The 12002-nt window shown below is 40.7% G+C and overlaps 1 protein-coding gene across 2 annotated transcripts in view; it reads left to right on the forward strand.

The window, feature by feature from the left end:
• The window catches only part of FAM110B (family with sequence similarity 110 member B), a 113668-nt gene extending 106113 nt beyond the window's left edge, over positions 1-7555 (forward strand). For both annotated transcript variants that reach the window (XM_083855985.1, XM_083855984.1), the window contains exon 3: positions 3793-7555. In XM_083855985.1, coding sequence (XP_083712111.1) covers positions 4095-5207 — 1113 coding nt within the window. In that variant the 5' untranslated portion in view covers positions 3793-4094 and the 3' untranslated portion in view covers positions 5208-7555. The remainder of the gene's footprint in view (positions 1-3792) is intronic.
• Positions 7556-12002: the final 4447 nt, after the last annotated feature.

The following is a 12002-nucleotide window of genomic DNA, read 5'->3' on the forward strand; positions in this document are numbered from 1 at the left end:
CATTTCAAGCAGCTGCATATTTAGAATATATGGACCTGGGATTCCAAAGTTTATGCATAGTTTATCTCCTCCTGCTGCCTTGGTTTTAAATTAGGGAAAGAATATTTTATAGGAGACTTATTTGTTGTTAATGTTAGCTGTATAACTATTGCTGCTCTAGGCTGTGTTGCGTTCCTCTAAATCATGCAGATAGTGCATTGCTTATTTAAATATTACTATCTGACAAACATATTATGGACTCAAGAGTGATTAGAATGTGATGCCTAGAATGAATTAAGTGCTTTGAATATCTGCCTCTGCCACAAAGGAATCCTGAATTGAAGTGTCTGGCTGAAAATGCAGCTTTAAAAACCCAAAACTTTGTGCATTTTGTGTTCTACTCAGCAGGTCTGCAATAGTTGTGGGGTATTAGGAGGAGCTCACTAAGACCTTTCAGAAAGGTTTTATTAATGTATACATGGTATTAAATACAACTATGTTTGAATGCATGCATAAGGTTTTTGTTTTTCTTTAACTTTTTAAGACTTGTAGTTCTGTAAGAAAGAGCAAAGATGGGAATCCAGAGTAAATCCTGAAAAACACAGTTCAGCCCATAGAAGGACTACACCTATAGAGTAGACCTCTCTGCTCTAAACAGAGAGAAAGGAGCATTTCTTGGGTCCCTAGGTATATTTCACATATTTTCTGGGAGTGGGTGAAGAAAACCTATTTGCCTTTGAATTTCTGCAGGGTGTTACTGGTACCAGAGATGCACCCAACAGTGAATTCAGATGTCTAAGCAGTGAGTTTCTTTGGAGTTTAAGCCAGAAAAAAGCCATTTCTATGCTCGGGTTGCTGCAATGATGATTTTCACAACTGGAATCTAATCTTCCTGAGACTACACTGTACTGCTGCTCTCAGCCTCTATCATTAACAATAAAATTAATAAGTTGCAAGGCTCTGTAGTTTCGCTGTGGTGTTTCAGGTGTCCATGGACAGAAGAGAGGCTTGTAGGAATTGAACTCACTTTCCCAGTTAGCAGTAGGATCAGGCTGCAGCCATCAGCAGCACGGGCAGAAGTTTCATTAGATTTTACATTCATCCACCTCTCTTTCATCACACTTTCTTTTTCAACTGTATCTGGCTAGCAATTTTTATCTCTCTGAGATGAGAATACTGAGTAAGCTTTCTGGTGGTACTCAAATTCAGTGCTTCAGTGAAATGGAGCAATTAAAAAATACACAAAAAAGTTGATCCCTTTTCATAGCTGCATGTTCCTTAATTTATAGCAGCAGCCCCATGGGTACAAAGCCTCCGTGGCTGGTCATGTAATCACCTGGCTGTTAACCCCCAGGCTCCCTGTGCTGGCTCAGGTGGACAATTCTGTCCTGGCTCCCCACCAGGACCTTGCTTTTCTTTCTAGACATGCCTGAAGCATGTTGCCAGTTGCAGCATATTTCCATTGACTCCGGGGCACTTGGCTCCATACATGCTTGCAAACAAGCACACTTGTTCTCTCAGATAAACACACATGCATGCTGGGATTTATTTTTCTTTTAAGCGTGGTGTTGAAGCCAATGTGGATGCTCAGCCTCCTAGGCAATTCTTGCTGACATTGATGAGGGCTATCCAAAGTAAGGAAGTTGCTTAATGCTGGGAAAAGACTTCCAAAAGCAGCCTTGAGCTGGAGGCCTCGGTTCCTGTAGCTCTGATCTGTAGTGGTGTGCAGAGCCACTCCCCAGGAGGAGAATGGACTTGGCAGCTGTCCTCGGTAGCAGGACCATAGTCACCTTTTATGACAGTGGTCAAGGAGGAAAGTTGTCTTGCTTACTCAAGTTGTATTAACTCAGTTGGGTGACAGTGTTAAGTACAAAGAGCTTGGTTGTTTGTGGGGTTTTCTTCCTCTTGTTGATACCCCTGCTCTCGCATTGGTTTGATTTCTGCACACAATATTAAATATGCACATCAGTGGGGTATTTATACAGGCACTTAGCCATCCAGCTCTGAACTGGCAACGTGGAAAGATCTGCTTTCTGTGTATGGAAGAGAAATGTGTATGCAGATGCATGTTGGAATTGCCTTCTGCACGTTTGGAAGTTTCATACTTAATTTCAAAACAGTACCAATAAATATGTTGATTCAGATGAGGAAAGCTTTTTCTCTTTCAGAAAGACTTAGTTTAAATTCAGGAAGTTGAACTGCTGAGGAGTTAGCACTGGGATTTATAAAACAGCATTGAAAGAGAAGCTTAATTAACATTTCACTACCCTTTCAATTGCACTGAATGTGTGTTTGGTTTATCACCCACCTAAATATGTTAGTTTATATTTTAAGAATGCTTGTGACAGTGAGCCTTCAAGAGAAAGCTCAGCTTTTTCCTATAATCTCATTATAGCATTTGTATATTTTATTTGCTTGCTTTGACCTTGGATAATATGTAGAAAATATTTAATGTATATGTCACATGTTTCTAGGCATCAGTAGTTGAGGTTGTTTTGTTTTTACTGTTAATGTAACTTCATCTTAAATTTCTTTGTGGGTTTGGTTTTGGGGGTTTTTTTTGCCAAAATAATGTAAACCTGTATTAGTAAGTTGGGTATTGATGGATGAGAACACACAGGATGGGAGCAATATGAAAGCAAGTCATCCCAGGAAAAGATGCTGCTCCATATTCTTTAGGATAGAGTGAAGAAGTAGCAGCTGCTTTTCTTTCTCTCCCTGAAGATCACAATGATAATAGAAATGGGATATTAAAGAGGGCAGCGTAGATTAATGGGGCAGTAATAAAACAAATGAGACCCATTAGCGAAATCACTGCTTGAAAAGTAGATTCCTTGATAAGTGCCCTTCAGTGCCTCGTGTAGGAAAAATTGTTTCAGCACTTGTAATATCATCCATGGTGTTGGATTTTAGACTGTTGTGACAATCTCAGCAATAAAACCTTAAAATAATTTAGATGAAGAAAATTTTCATTTGTACTTACTGCTTGATAGAAAACCTGAATGATTATATCTACATGTTGAAGAAAAGTTCTTTTTCAAACCCAGTCATGATGGTTTTGCATGTTCCCAAAATCTTACATTAAAAACCAAGGCCATTTTTTTGTTACGTCTGTAAGGTGATCATGAGAGCTTGGAAAGCCTTCTTTTATTGCTGGAGCACCAGTGCTATGGATACTAATGTTCAAACAGACTAGGAGCTGGAATTGGTGGATTTAGTGACATCTCCTGTTTCTATTTGTTGATTCTATATTAGAGTAGCAATGAAAGATGTGGATTGTACTTAAAACTCTACCTGTCTCTGTTTGTTCTCTGCTTTTTAGACCGGATTGTTTTCTGGACAATTTAATGAGCAAGGAAAACACACTTGATTGCTGAGATTTATGCAGTATGTTGCCTATAAGGAGAAAAATGTTTGGGGGTTAGAGATAAAACATGTTCACAAATCAACTTAACTAAGCTGAATATATTAATACAAAGTGCTTTTTTACTGGGAGATGGGTGGGTCCAAGTCTCTGAATTGTCTCCTTCTGCTTCCTTTTCTCCCTCTACAAATGTACGGCTGCATTGTGGTGGGGCTTAATTATTTTGGATTTCCCCCCCCGCCCCCCACAATGTAATTTTGTGAAATCCAAGCTCAGAGTGTAAATACAAACAATACATGTCTTGTGAGGTGCAGAGGGGTGCTGGGCAGGAGCAGGGCAGGGGCACCCTGAGCGGCGGCGGATGAAGAGGAGGGCCGGGGGGCGGCTGTTGCTATCGCTCTGATGTCAGGAGCTCCTGCTAACGTGTGGTTGGTTACTCTGCCTTTCAGATCGCTGCCGCTCCCGGAGCGCGGAGGGGACGGCGAGACTCCCACATCTTTCAGCGAGAAGAAAGGAGCCAGCGGAGCAGACTAATACGGACTTGTGTCGGGTGCCCTCGCCCTACAAAGGCTGCCTTTAAAAGAGAAACGCAGCGTTATTTAATGAGCTGTGAGATGAGGCACTGCTGCTAACGCTCAGATCCCAGGATTCATCGGCTATTCATTGTGCTTAATGTACATGTTTCTGCACCGTGCATTTAGGAGATCCCAGAGAAGAATCCAAAACGGCTGCGGGGGAAAGACCACCAAACATGCCTACAGAAACATTACCGACAGGTAGCATGGTGAAGCCGGTCAGCCCTGCCGTGACTTTCACGTCTGCCGTTCCTCTCCGCATCCTGAACAAAGGACCCGACTATTTTCGCAGGCAGGCGGAGCCTAACCCAAAAAGACTGAGTGCAGTGGAGAGGCTTGAAGCCGACAAGGCGAAATACGTCAAGAGCCAGGAGGTCATCAATGCCAAGCAGGAGCCTGTGAAGCCGGCCGTGCTGGCGAAGCCGCCAGTCTGTCCCGCGGCCAAGCGAGCGCTGGGGAGCCCCACCTTGAAAGTCTTCAGCAACAATGCAAAGACTGAGAGTGGAGTCCAGAGAGAAAATCTGAAACTTGAGATTTTGAAGAACATCATCAACAGCTCTGAAGGCTCCAGCTCAGGTTCAGGGCATAAGCACGGTCCCCGAAATTGGCCACCCCACAGGGCCGATTCGACAGAGCTGAACCGACACTCGTTCGCCGAATCCTTGAAGGTTTACCCCACGCAGGGCCGGAGCAGCCCACAGGAGAGCAGCTCCAATGTCAGCAGAAGGCTCCTAGATCAGTCAGCAGAGACTTTCTTGCATGTCTCTCACAGCTCTTCAGACATTAGGAAAGTAACTAGTGCAAAGCCCTTAAAAGCAATACCCTGCAGTAGTTCAGCCCCACCTCTGCCTCCAAAGCCCAAAATCGCTGCCATTGCCACCCTGAAATCCCCAGAGATTGAGGCAGTCGAGTCTGGATGCGGGGTTAGTAGAAGACCCTCCCTACAGCGATCGAAATCAGACTTAAGCGACAGATACTTTCGTGTTGACGCAGATGTTGAACGATTCTTTAACTACTGCGGACTGGATCCTGAAGAGCTTGAAAACCTCGGGATGGAAAACTTTGCAAGGGCTAACTCTGATATTATATCCCTCAACTTTCGCAGTGCAAGTATGATTAGCTCAGACTGTGAACAGTCTCAGGACAGCAACAGTGACCTTAGAAATGATGACAGTGCCAATGACCGTGTGCCATACGGCATTTCTGCCATTGAAAGGAATGCCAGAATCATCAAGTGGTTATATAGCATCAAGCAAGCTAGAGAGTCACAGAAAGTGTCCCATGTGTGAGACAGAAATCCACCATAGAAAAAAGCAAGGACTGTATCTTTGTCTGTGAATATTCCGTTTGTGAAGGGTTGTGAAGTCTACTTGAAGTCTTGTACCCTTCTCAAATCTCTTTGTGTTGCTTGTTGTGCAATGTTTCCAAGTTGCATGCCTGTCAACATGTGAGCTGACCTGGCTTCCACTTGAACAATAACTAACTACAAAGCCTGGCTGAGCATACACATTATCTGCCAAAAGTTTAAGACAAGAATCTGATTAGGGCTTCAGAATAATCAAAGTGTTTACATGGAAAGGTTATATGACTTCTTTGGTATTTATGTGGTTCCTTGTGGATTTTATATATGTCACTTTTTGTCTTAATACATATATTGTCAACTGACGTTACTTGTTTCTAAGTTGAAAGAGAATCCCTTTGGGGGGAAGAAAAGTGGAATTGGCCAAAATATGAGGTTTAGGCATACAACGATAGGCAAAGCAGCCTTATCTCTTGTAGAAAGTGCGTTATTGGCACACGAAAGCTGTTTCTAAAAGGCAAAGAATGCTATGTTCTTAAATTATGTATCATTAAACTATATATCCCTACTTGTAGTAAGGCACTGTTCAGTAAAAGTTTCTTTTTCCTAGGTAAGCTCCCTCTGTTTTACAGCAGAAGTAGTCTAGTGAGTCTGCTTGACCTCTCATAAACTAAATGAGTCGTGCATTTGGGTTGGTGTAAGCATTTTAATGATTTTGTATTATACCTGTTGGAAAAGCTTAAAGAAGGTTGGAGTCAACAGATGAAAATGGCACAGATGCAGGATTTTGTGGGTTTGACTTTTACTCAAAGATTCCTGGTCTTAAACTTTTGATGGGAATAATTAGATCCTATAGCTGATATTGAATGCCTTTATTAGTCAAAACACGTCACGACTACAAACTCCATGCTGTCTTAATTTTTTGTAGACCTTTTTGAACAGTTAATGAACAAAAATGGAAACACACAGCCATATCAATATAACGCCTCCTATTCAGAAGTAAATACACTCAGTAGCTGAACTATATCTGAAAAAATGTGATTATGTTGTCTTGCATATGTTATATCTAAGGCTGTGAAAGTTTGTTCCAGCTCTAGGAAAGTGTAGAAACATGACAGTATGTAGCTTTTCTTTTCTTTTTTTTCCCCCTCCTTAAGATGGTTTGTGCTGCAAATCAACCTATTACAAATCTTTCAACAATCTGTTTTTCCAGTGGTTTAATTAACTGTCATTCCAACTGACAGTGGTGGTGTGGTAGTGGAGAAGCTGAAAGTAAAGTGGTATGCTTCATTATTATTGTACTCATGCTTTGAAGTAAATTGCAGCACTACCTTATACTACATCAGCTAATAGGAAAACTTTTTTATTGTGTAAATGCTGTAAGACTTTGTATATACTTCAGTTGTTATAAAATCTTTAAAAGGAAGAGTGTTATGCTAATAAATAGCTCCTGGTGCAGGTATGGTAGGGTTTTTTTGTTCTTATTTTCATCCCTCCCATTCTTAAAACTGTATCAGGAACTCAATTGCAGTGTGTTTTAGTGCTGTAGAAGGTCTTGGTTAAATAATAGTTCCAGTAAAAGGTTTCTTTTACTAAAGTGCTTTTCAAAATACAATTTTTTATAAAATAACTATAGCAGCATGATCTGTCTGAAGAACTAGAAGAGATTTTCAAGACTCCTAAAATAGCTTGCTTCTTCCTTACCTAGCAATGTTACTGTTCCCGTTTATAGCATCTGTTCGTAATGGACCACCGCAGTCTTCTGAATTATTCTTCAGTAGTGCTTATTTATATATTTGAATATTAAAGATGTTTTACAAAGTCGGGGTCTATCTCTTCTCTGAGAAGCCTGTAGCCCAACTTCTTACAGATAGCTACAGTTAATACAGGCGAGACTGGAAGTGGAGCCGTACAGTCATTCATTTCCTATGGAATTCTCCTACATCCAGTTTTACATAATTGTTCTCTAAATGTTTGTTTATGGAGAGGAGGGAAGCACACATTCAGTTTCAGCACACATTCAGCTTCAGGAGGCTACTCTATGATTTTTACAGTTGACTTCACAACCTAAGACTTACAACATTCCTAGCTCAGACAAAAGAAGAAAAAAAAAAAAAAAGAGGAGCTCTGTATTTCAGCTACAGGCACATTTGTGACATTTTAAGCTCCATGGGTTTCAGTTGGCATTGACATCACACTGGTTTTTCAAGCATATTTTTCCAATAGTAAGTTCTATTCAGTTCAGTGACTGTTTTGCCAAGGAAAATAATGCTTGAGGGATTAAAGCCAAGTGTAATGCAGCTGTACAGCAATGAAATAAAGAAGTTAAAACCGAAATAAAAAATGCACCTACATTGTTCTCTCTCAAGTGTTTTAAGAATCATAATAAACATGCTATCTCAAGTGTTGTCAGCCAAAAACAGTAGTAAAGAAGCCTTTATAACTAGAAAGTGGATTAGAGGATATGCTAGTATTCTGAACTTGTTTCCCAAGGTTTGTTGGGAATTTCCTTTTAATCACACAAGGGGTTGTGAGTTGTCTGTAAGAGGGCATTTCCTCATCCAAGATCTTAGGCAGCACCTTTGGAACAGCATCGATTCTGCCTTCACAATCCCTGCTTCCTACAATGTGCACATGAATAAGATTTTACAGGGCCTAGACCTTCACACTCAGCTGAACTTGCAGTTTTGGTGAGACTGCAGTAATAGAAATCCTGGGATTTGAACAAGCAGGTAACAATTGCCTTAATTTGTCACTTTATTGCCTCTATGCAGATAGTATTTAATTATTTATGGTCTTGTTATTACCTGTATGTTTGCATAAAACCCAAATCATTGGTTGTTTTTGTATTCAAATGGGAATAACCATTCTATATAGTGTAATATAATATTATATATTTTCTGCCTTTGTAGACAGGTAATCCTATCATGTCAAGAGTGCATTACTTGTCTCTGCCTCAGGAGATTCCTGAGCGCTGAATGCTGAATTCACAAAGAGTTGTAACCAGCTCAATTGCTTCATCAGGGACCTGTTCTGGTCATGCTCCTGCTGTGTCCAGCAGGCATTTACCAAGGTACAAAGTGCGCAGCAAGTGCTCACAGCTAAACAACAGCTCTTGTTTAGCAGCTCTGGAGGGAAATGCAAGTCTGTGGTGTCCTGTGAAAGCCAGTACTGAGCCCCGTATTGACAGTCCTGGCCACAGCAGTGAAGAAAAATGCAGTGTGTGGTATGAACTCATACACACACACACATGCACACAGACAAAAGAAACCACTACACAGGTTTATGGTGGCTCTGTTACTTTGACTTGCCAAAGAGGGAAGGGAAGAGGAGAACAGTGTGACCAATTACACTTTGAATGCTACCTACAGCTTTGCACAGAGGTAAACCATTTATCTGAGTGAAAGAGATGGGCATCAAAGTAAAACTGGTCTTTTAATCACTTCATGTTATATAGTAACAATGTCATGAAAGATGAGAGAGAGAGAGGATCTGTGCCATGAGTTTGCATTCAACAAATACAAGTACTGAAATTGTCTTTTTTTTATGAATACTGTTTCTGCACAGGGGAGCTCTGTGCTGTGACTGTATGCACCATCTGAGTGACCAAGGGCTTTTGAAGGGTAAACACAGAATGATGATGCTTTTGGCAGTAATTCAAAAATCAAAGGCACGCTCAGACAACAGAGCCAATCAGTATTGCTGACTTATCTCTTTTTACAGCAGTTTATCCATCCGTGGAGGCCATACGCACTTGATTCTAGTCATTCAATGAAAAACAAAGTGCTTAATGGAGCTCTGCAGTACAGAGCTAAATAATCACAGTCTGCAGGAGAACAGGAAGGGAACTAAACCTTAAAATGTCTTCCTGATACCTATTGATTATGGGGTGATAATGTTTAATACATTATATTCAGAGCTCATTTGTTTATGGGAAACTTTTTATTGAGCAGAGTAGTCTTACAAATCTGAGAGGTTCCATTTTTCCAAGGCCATAAAACTCTTGTTCTTTGTGATTAATGCTGCTACATCAGTAACGGAACACATTAGGCTTAGAATATAAGAGCTTCTGGAGTTTTGTTCCCATGAACAGTAAGGGTCCATTGCCCATTTTGCCAGTGAATATAAATGTGGATATAAATGTGCTGTACAGGAGAATAAATTGGTCAAGGTGTTTTGTCTTGAATTATAAGATAGCTCTATATTAAAATCCTTGTTACCGGGGCTTAAAAATTCACTGATATTCTGAATTCGTTTGACATTCCTTGCTGTCAGCAGAAAGACTCCAATAATCTGCCCTTTGAAATATGTCATCCATAGCTTAATGAGAAAGGCCATTAAAATTGTCTTTTCAGTGTAAGGACTTTTTATCTCCTGATGATGGCATCTGTTAAGTGAACCTCTAAATAAGCACATTTCAGTCAGAAGTGTTAAACCAAAAATGCCTTTTATTTTTCTCCCTGAAAGCCCAAATGGTGATCAATAGCTGAGCCCTACCATTTGTTACAGTTACTACATTATTGCTAAATACTCAGTTGATGTCCCTTGGGCTGCAGTGCAATCTAAAGTGGAGACACCTACACTATGGGATCTGTCTTGACCTGATGGGTATGAACAGCCTTCAAGCATATTCTACATTTGTTTACTCAGGAACTTGGTTGTCACTGCCCATCAAAACTGATTATTAAAAAGCAGTGACTTAAAAAAAATATTCATGGAAAACAATCATTTATAGATCAAAAAAGTAGTCTTTTGAATGTCATTCTTCTAAATTTAAAGTCATTTTCATGATGATCTTATGACAAGAGTAAGAGAGTGCTAGTATTTGTGCTATTATTGTTTCTTGCTTTTGGCACAGCAAGTCATCTCCACCTTCTCAGTGTCTCGCCCTCTCTGAGTTTTCCCAGCTTTCTTCTTTTCTGTGTCTTCCTTTCCTTGTGGTGTCTGGCTTTTACATCATGTCTCCTTTGAAACTTATGACCAAGGTCATATTCTCCTCGCTTAACCTCCTTTCAAAGCAACTTTCCCACAACTTGTTCTGTCTTTTATAACCACTGTCTTCATGACAGTCTGTTCCCAGGAGAGTAACACTGTGGCTACAGTTGAGCTGCCGTGTCCTGGAGAGATAGTAATCTTTTTTAATGGATTATTTTTAATTTTCTGAGGTGTCATAATATTTGCAGGCAAGATGAGAGGTGCTTCAGGAAGATGTAGTGATTGAAAACACTTGTGAAGAACAGGATGTCATACATATCTTTGTCCAAAATCATCTGTATTTTTTTCTCTGTCATATCTCACTCAATGCATATGCCTGCTATTTCTTTGTCTCCAAATAAAATGCTGGCCTGAGGACAGCAGTGGGCAAAGGTGGTACAATTCCAGTGAGCAGAATGCTATAGGCCCAATATCCAAGAAATATTTATTATTTTGCCTCCAGCTGTTTGGTAACAGGGTACCTGTGTGCCTTGCACCTTTGGCATCCAGACCACTTGCGGTGCATGTGCAGTTCCCAGGCAGCACTGCCTAAAAGGATTTGTAAAACAAAAGGACAGTGGAAGATCCAGGAGGGACAAAGTCTCTCCTCACCCTGGCTATTGTGGAAAACTTTCAGATGTGGTAAGAGAAGGTTTAGAAGCTGAAGTCCCCAAACTGCCATTTCATTCAGCCCTGGGGCTGAAGGTCTGAGACCTCAGTCCTAGGTATGAGAGAAGGGTATCTGAGTGTCTGGGAGACAGGATAAATCAGTGTGTGGAAGCAGAAGGCACTTGCTGAAGCATGCTACTGTTTCACTAAATGCCTGCTATTCATGTCTTAAAACATGAAGATGAAAAAAGGAACAAGGTTGAAATTTGGGGAACACCTGCGTATGCAAATGCTTTCAGACGAGATGCGGAGGTGGGCAGATAGTTTTGCTGTTTAAGAAAGGAAGCTTTTAAAAGATCTTTAATAAATGACCTGCTTTTCAAGTATATTAATCTTTTATGAAGTCTGTCTTGCCATTCCAAACTGTAAAAGCTTCGCTGCTCTCAGCACACAGCATTTAGAAATGTGCCAACAGTGATTTGGAGTGACTTAAATAACAGGATAAAAGGGTGCTTAGCTGAATGTGAACTGTATTTTACTAAAATTTTGGATGGTGGGGGTTTTGTTCTTTATTTTAAAATGATTGTAGGGGGAAATAGAAAACTAACATAGTGTAATATTTATTAAGACTGCAAGACTGGGAAGTACAGGTTAATGTGTCTGCATGAAAATTACAGTATTAGGTTTTGGCAAAGGCTTGATTTTTTTCATTCATGTTTTGCATACCTCAGAGCATATCAGCTTACACAAAACTGGGACAAAACTCAATTGTCCCATCTGAAAATGCCTTCTGCAAACTTGTGGGTTTGTGTCCACGTGGTGTATTTTCTACAAGACAGACATTGAAGTGCTGGAGCATTTCTGGAGAAGGACAATGGAGCTGGTGAAGGGTCTGGAGCACAAGGAGCAGCTGAGGGAGCTGGTGTCGTTTAGCCTGGAGAAAAGGAGGCTCAGCAGGAGACCTTATTGCTCTCCAGGACTACCTGAAAGGAGGCTGTAGCCAGGTGGGAGTCAGTATCTTCTACTAAGTAACAAGTGACAGGATAAGGGGAAAAAGCATTGTAGGGTAGTGTCACCATCCCTGGAGGTATTTAAAAGATGTGAACATGTGGTACATGGGGACATGGTTCTTGTTCTCATGTGGAGAACTTGGCAGTGCTGAGTTTATTGTTGGACTTGCTGATCCTAAAGGTCTTTTCTA

The sequence above is a fragment of the Zosterops lateralis genome (genome assembly GCF_965231275.1).
Source record: "Zosterops lateralis genome assembly, chromosome: 1".
In the NCBI taxonomy this organism is placed as follows: Eukaryota; Metazoa; Chordata; class Aves; order Passeriformes; family Zosteropidae; genus Zosterops; species Zosterops lateralis.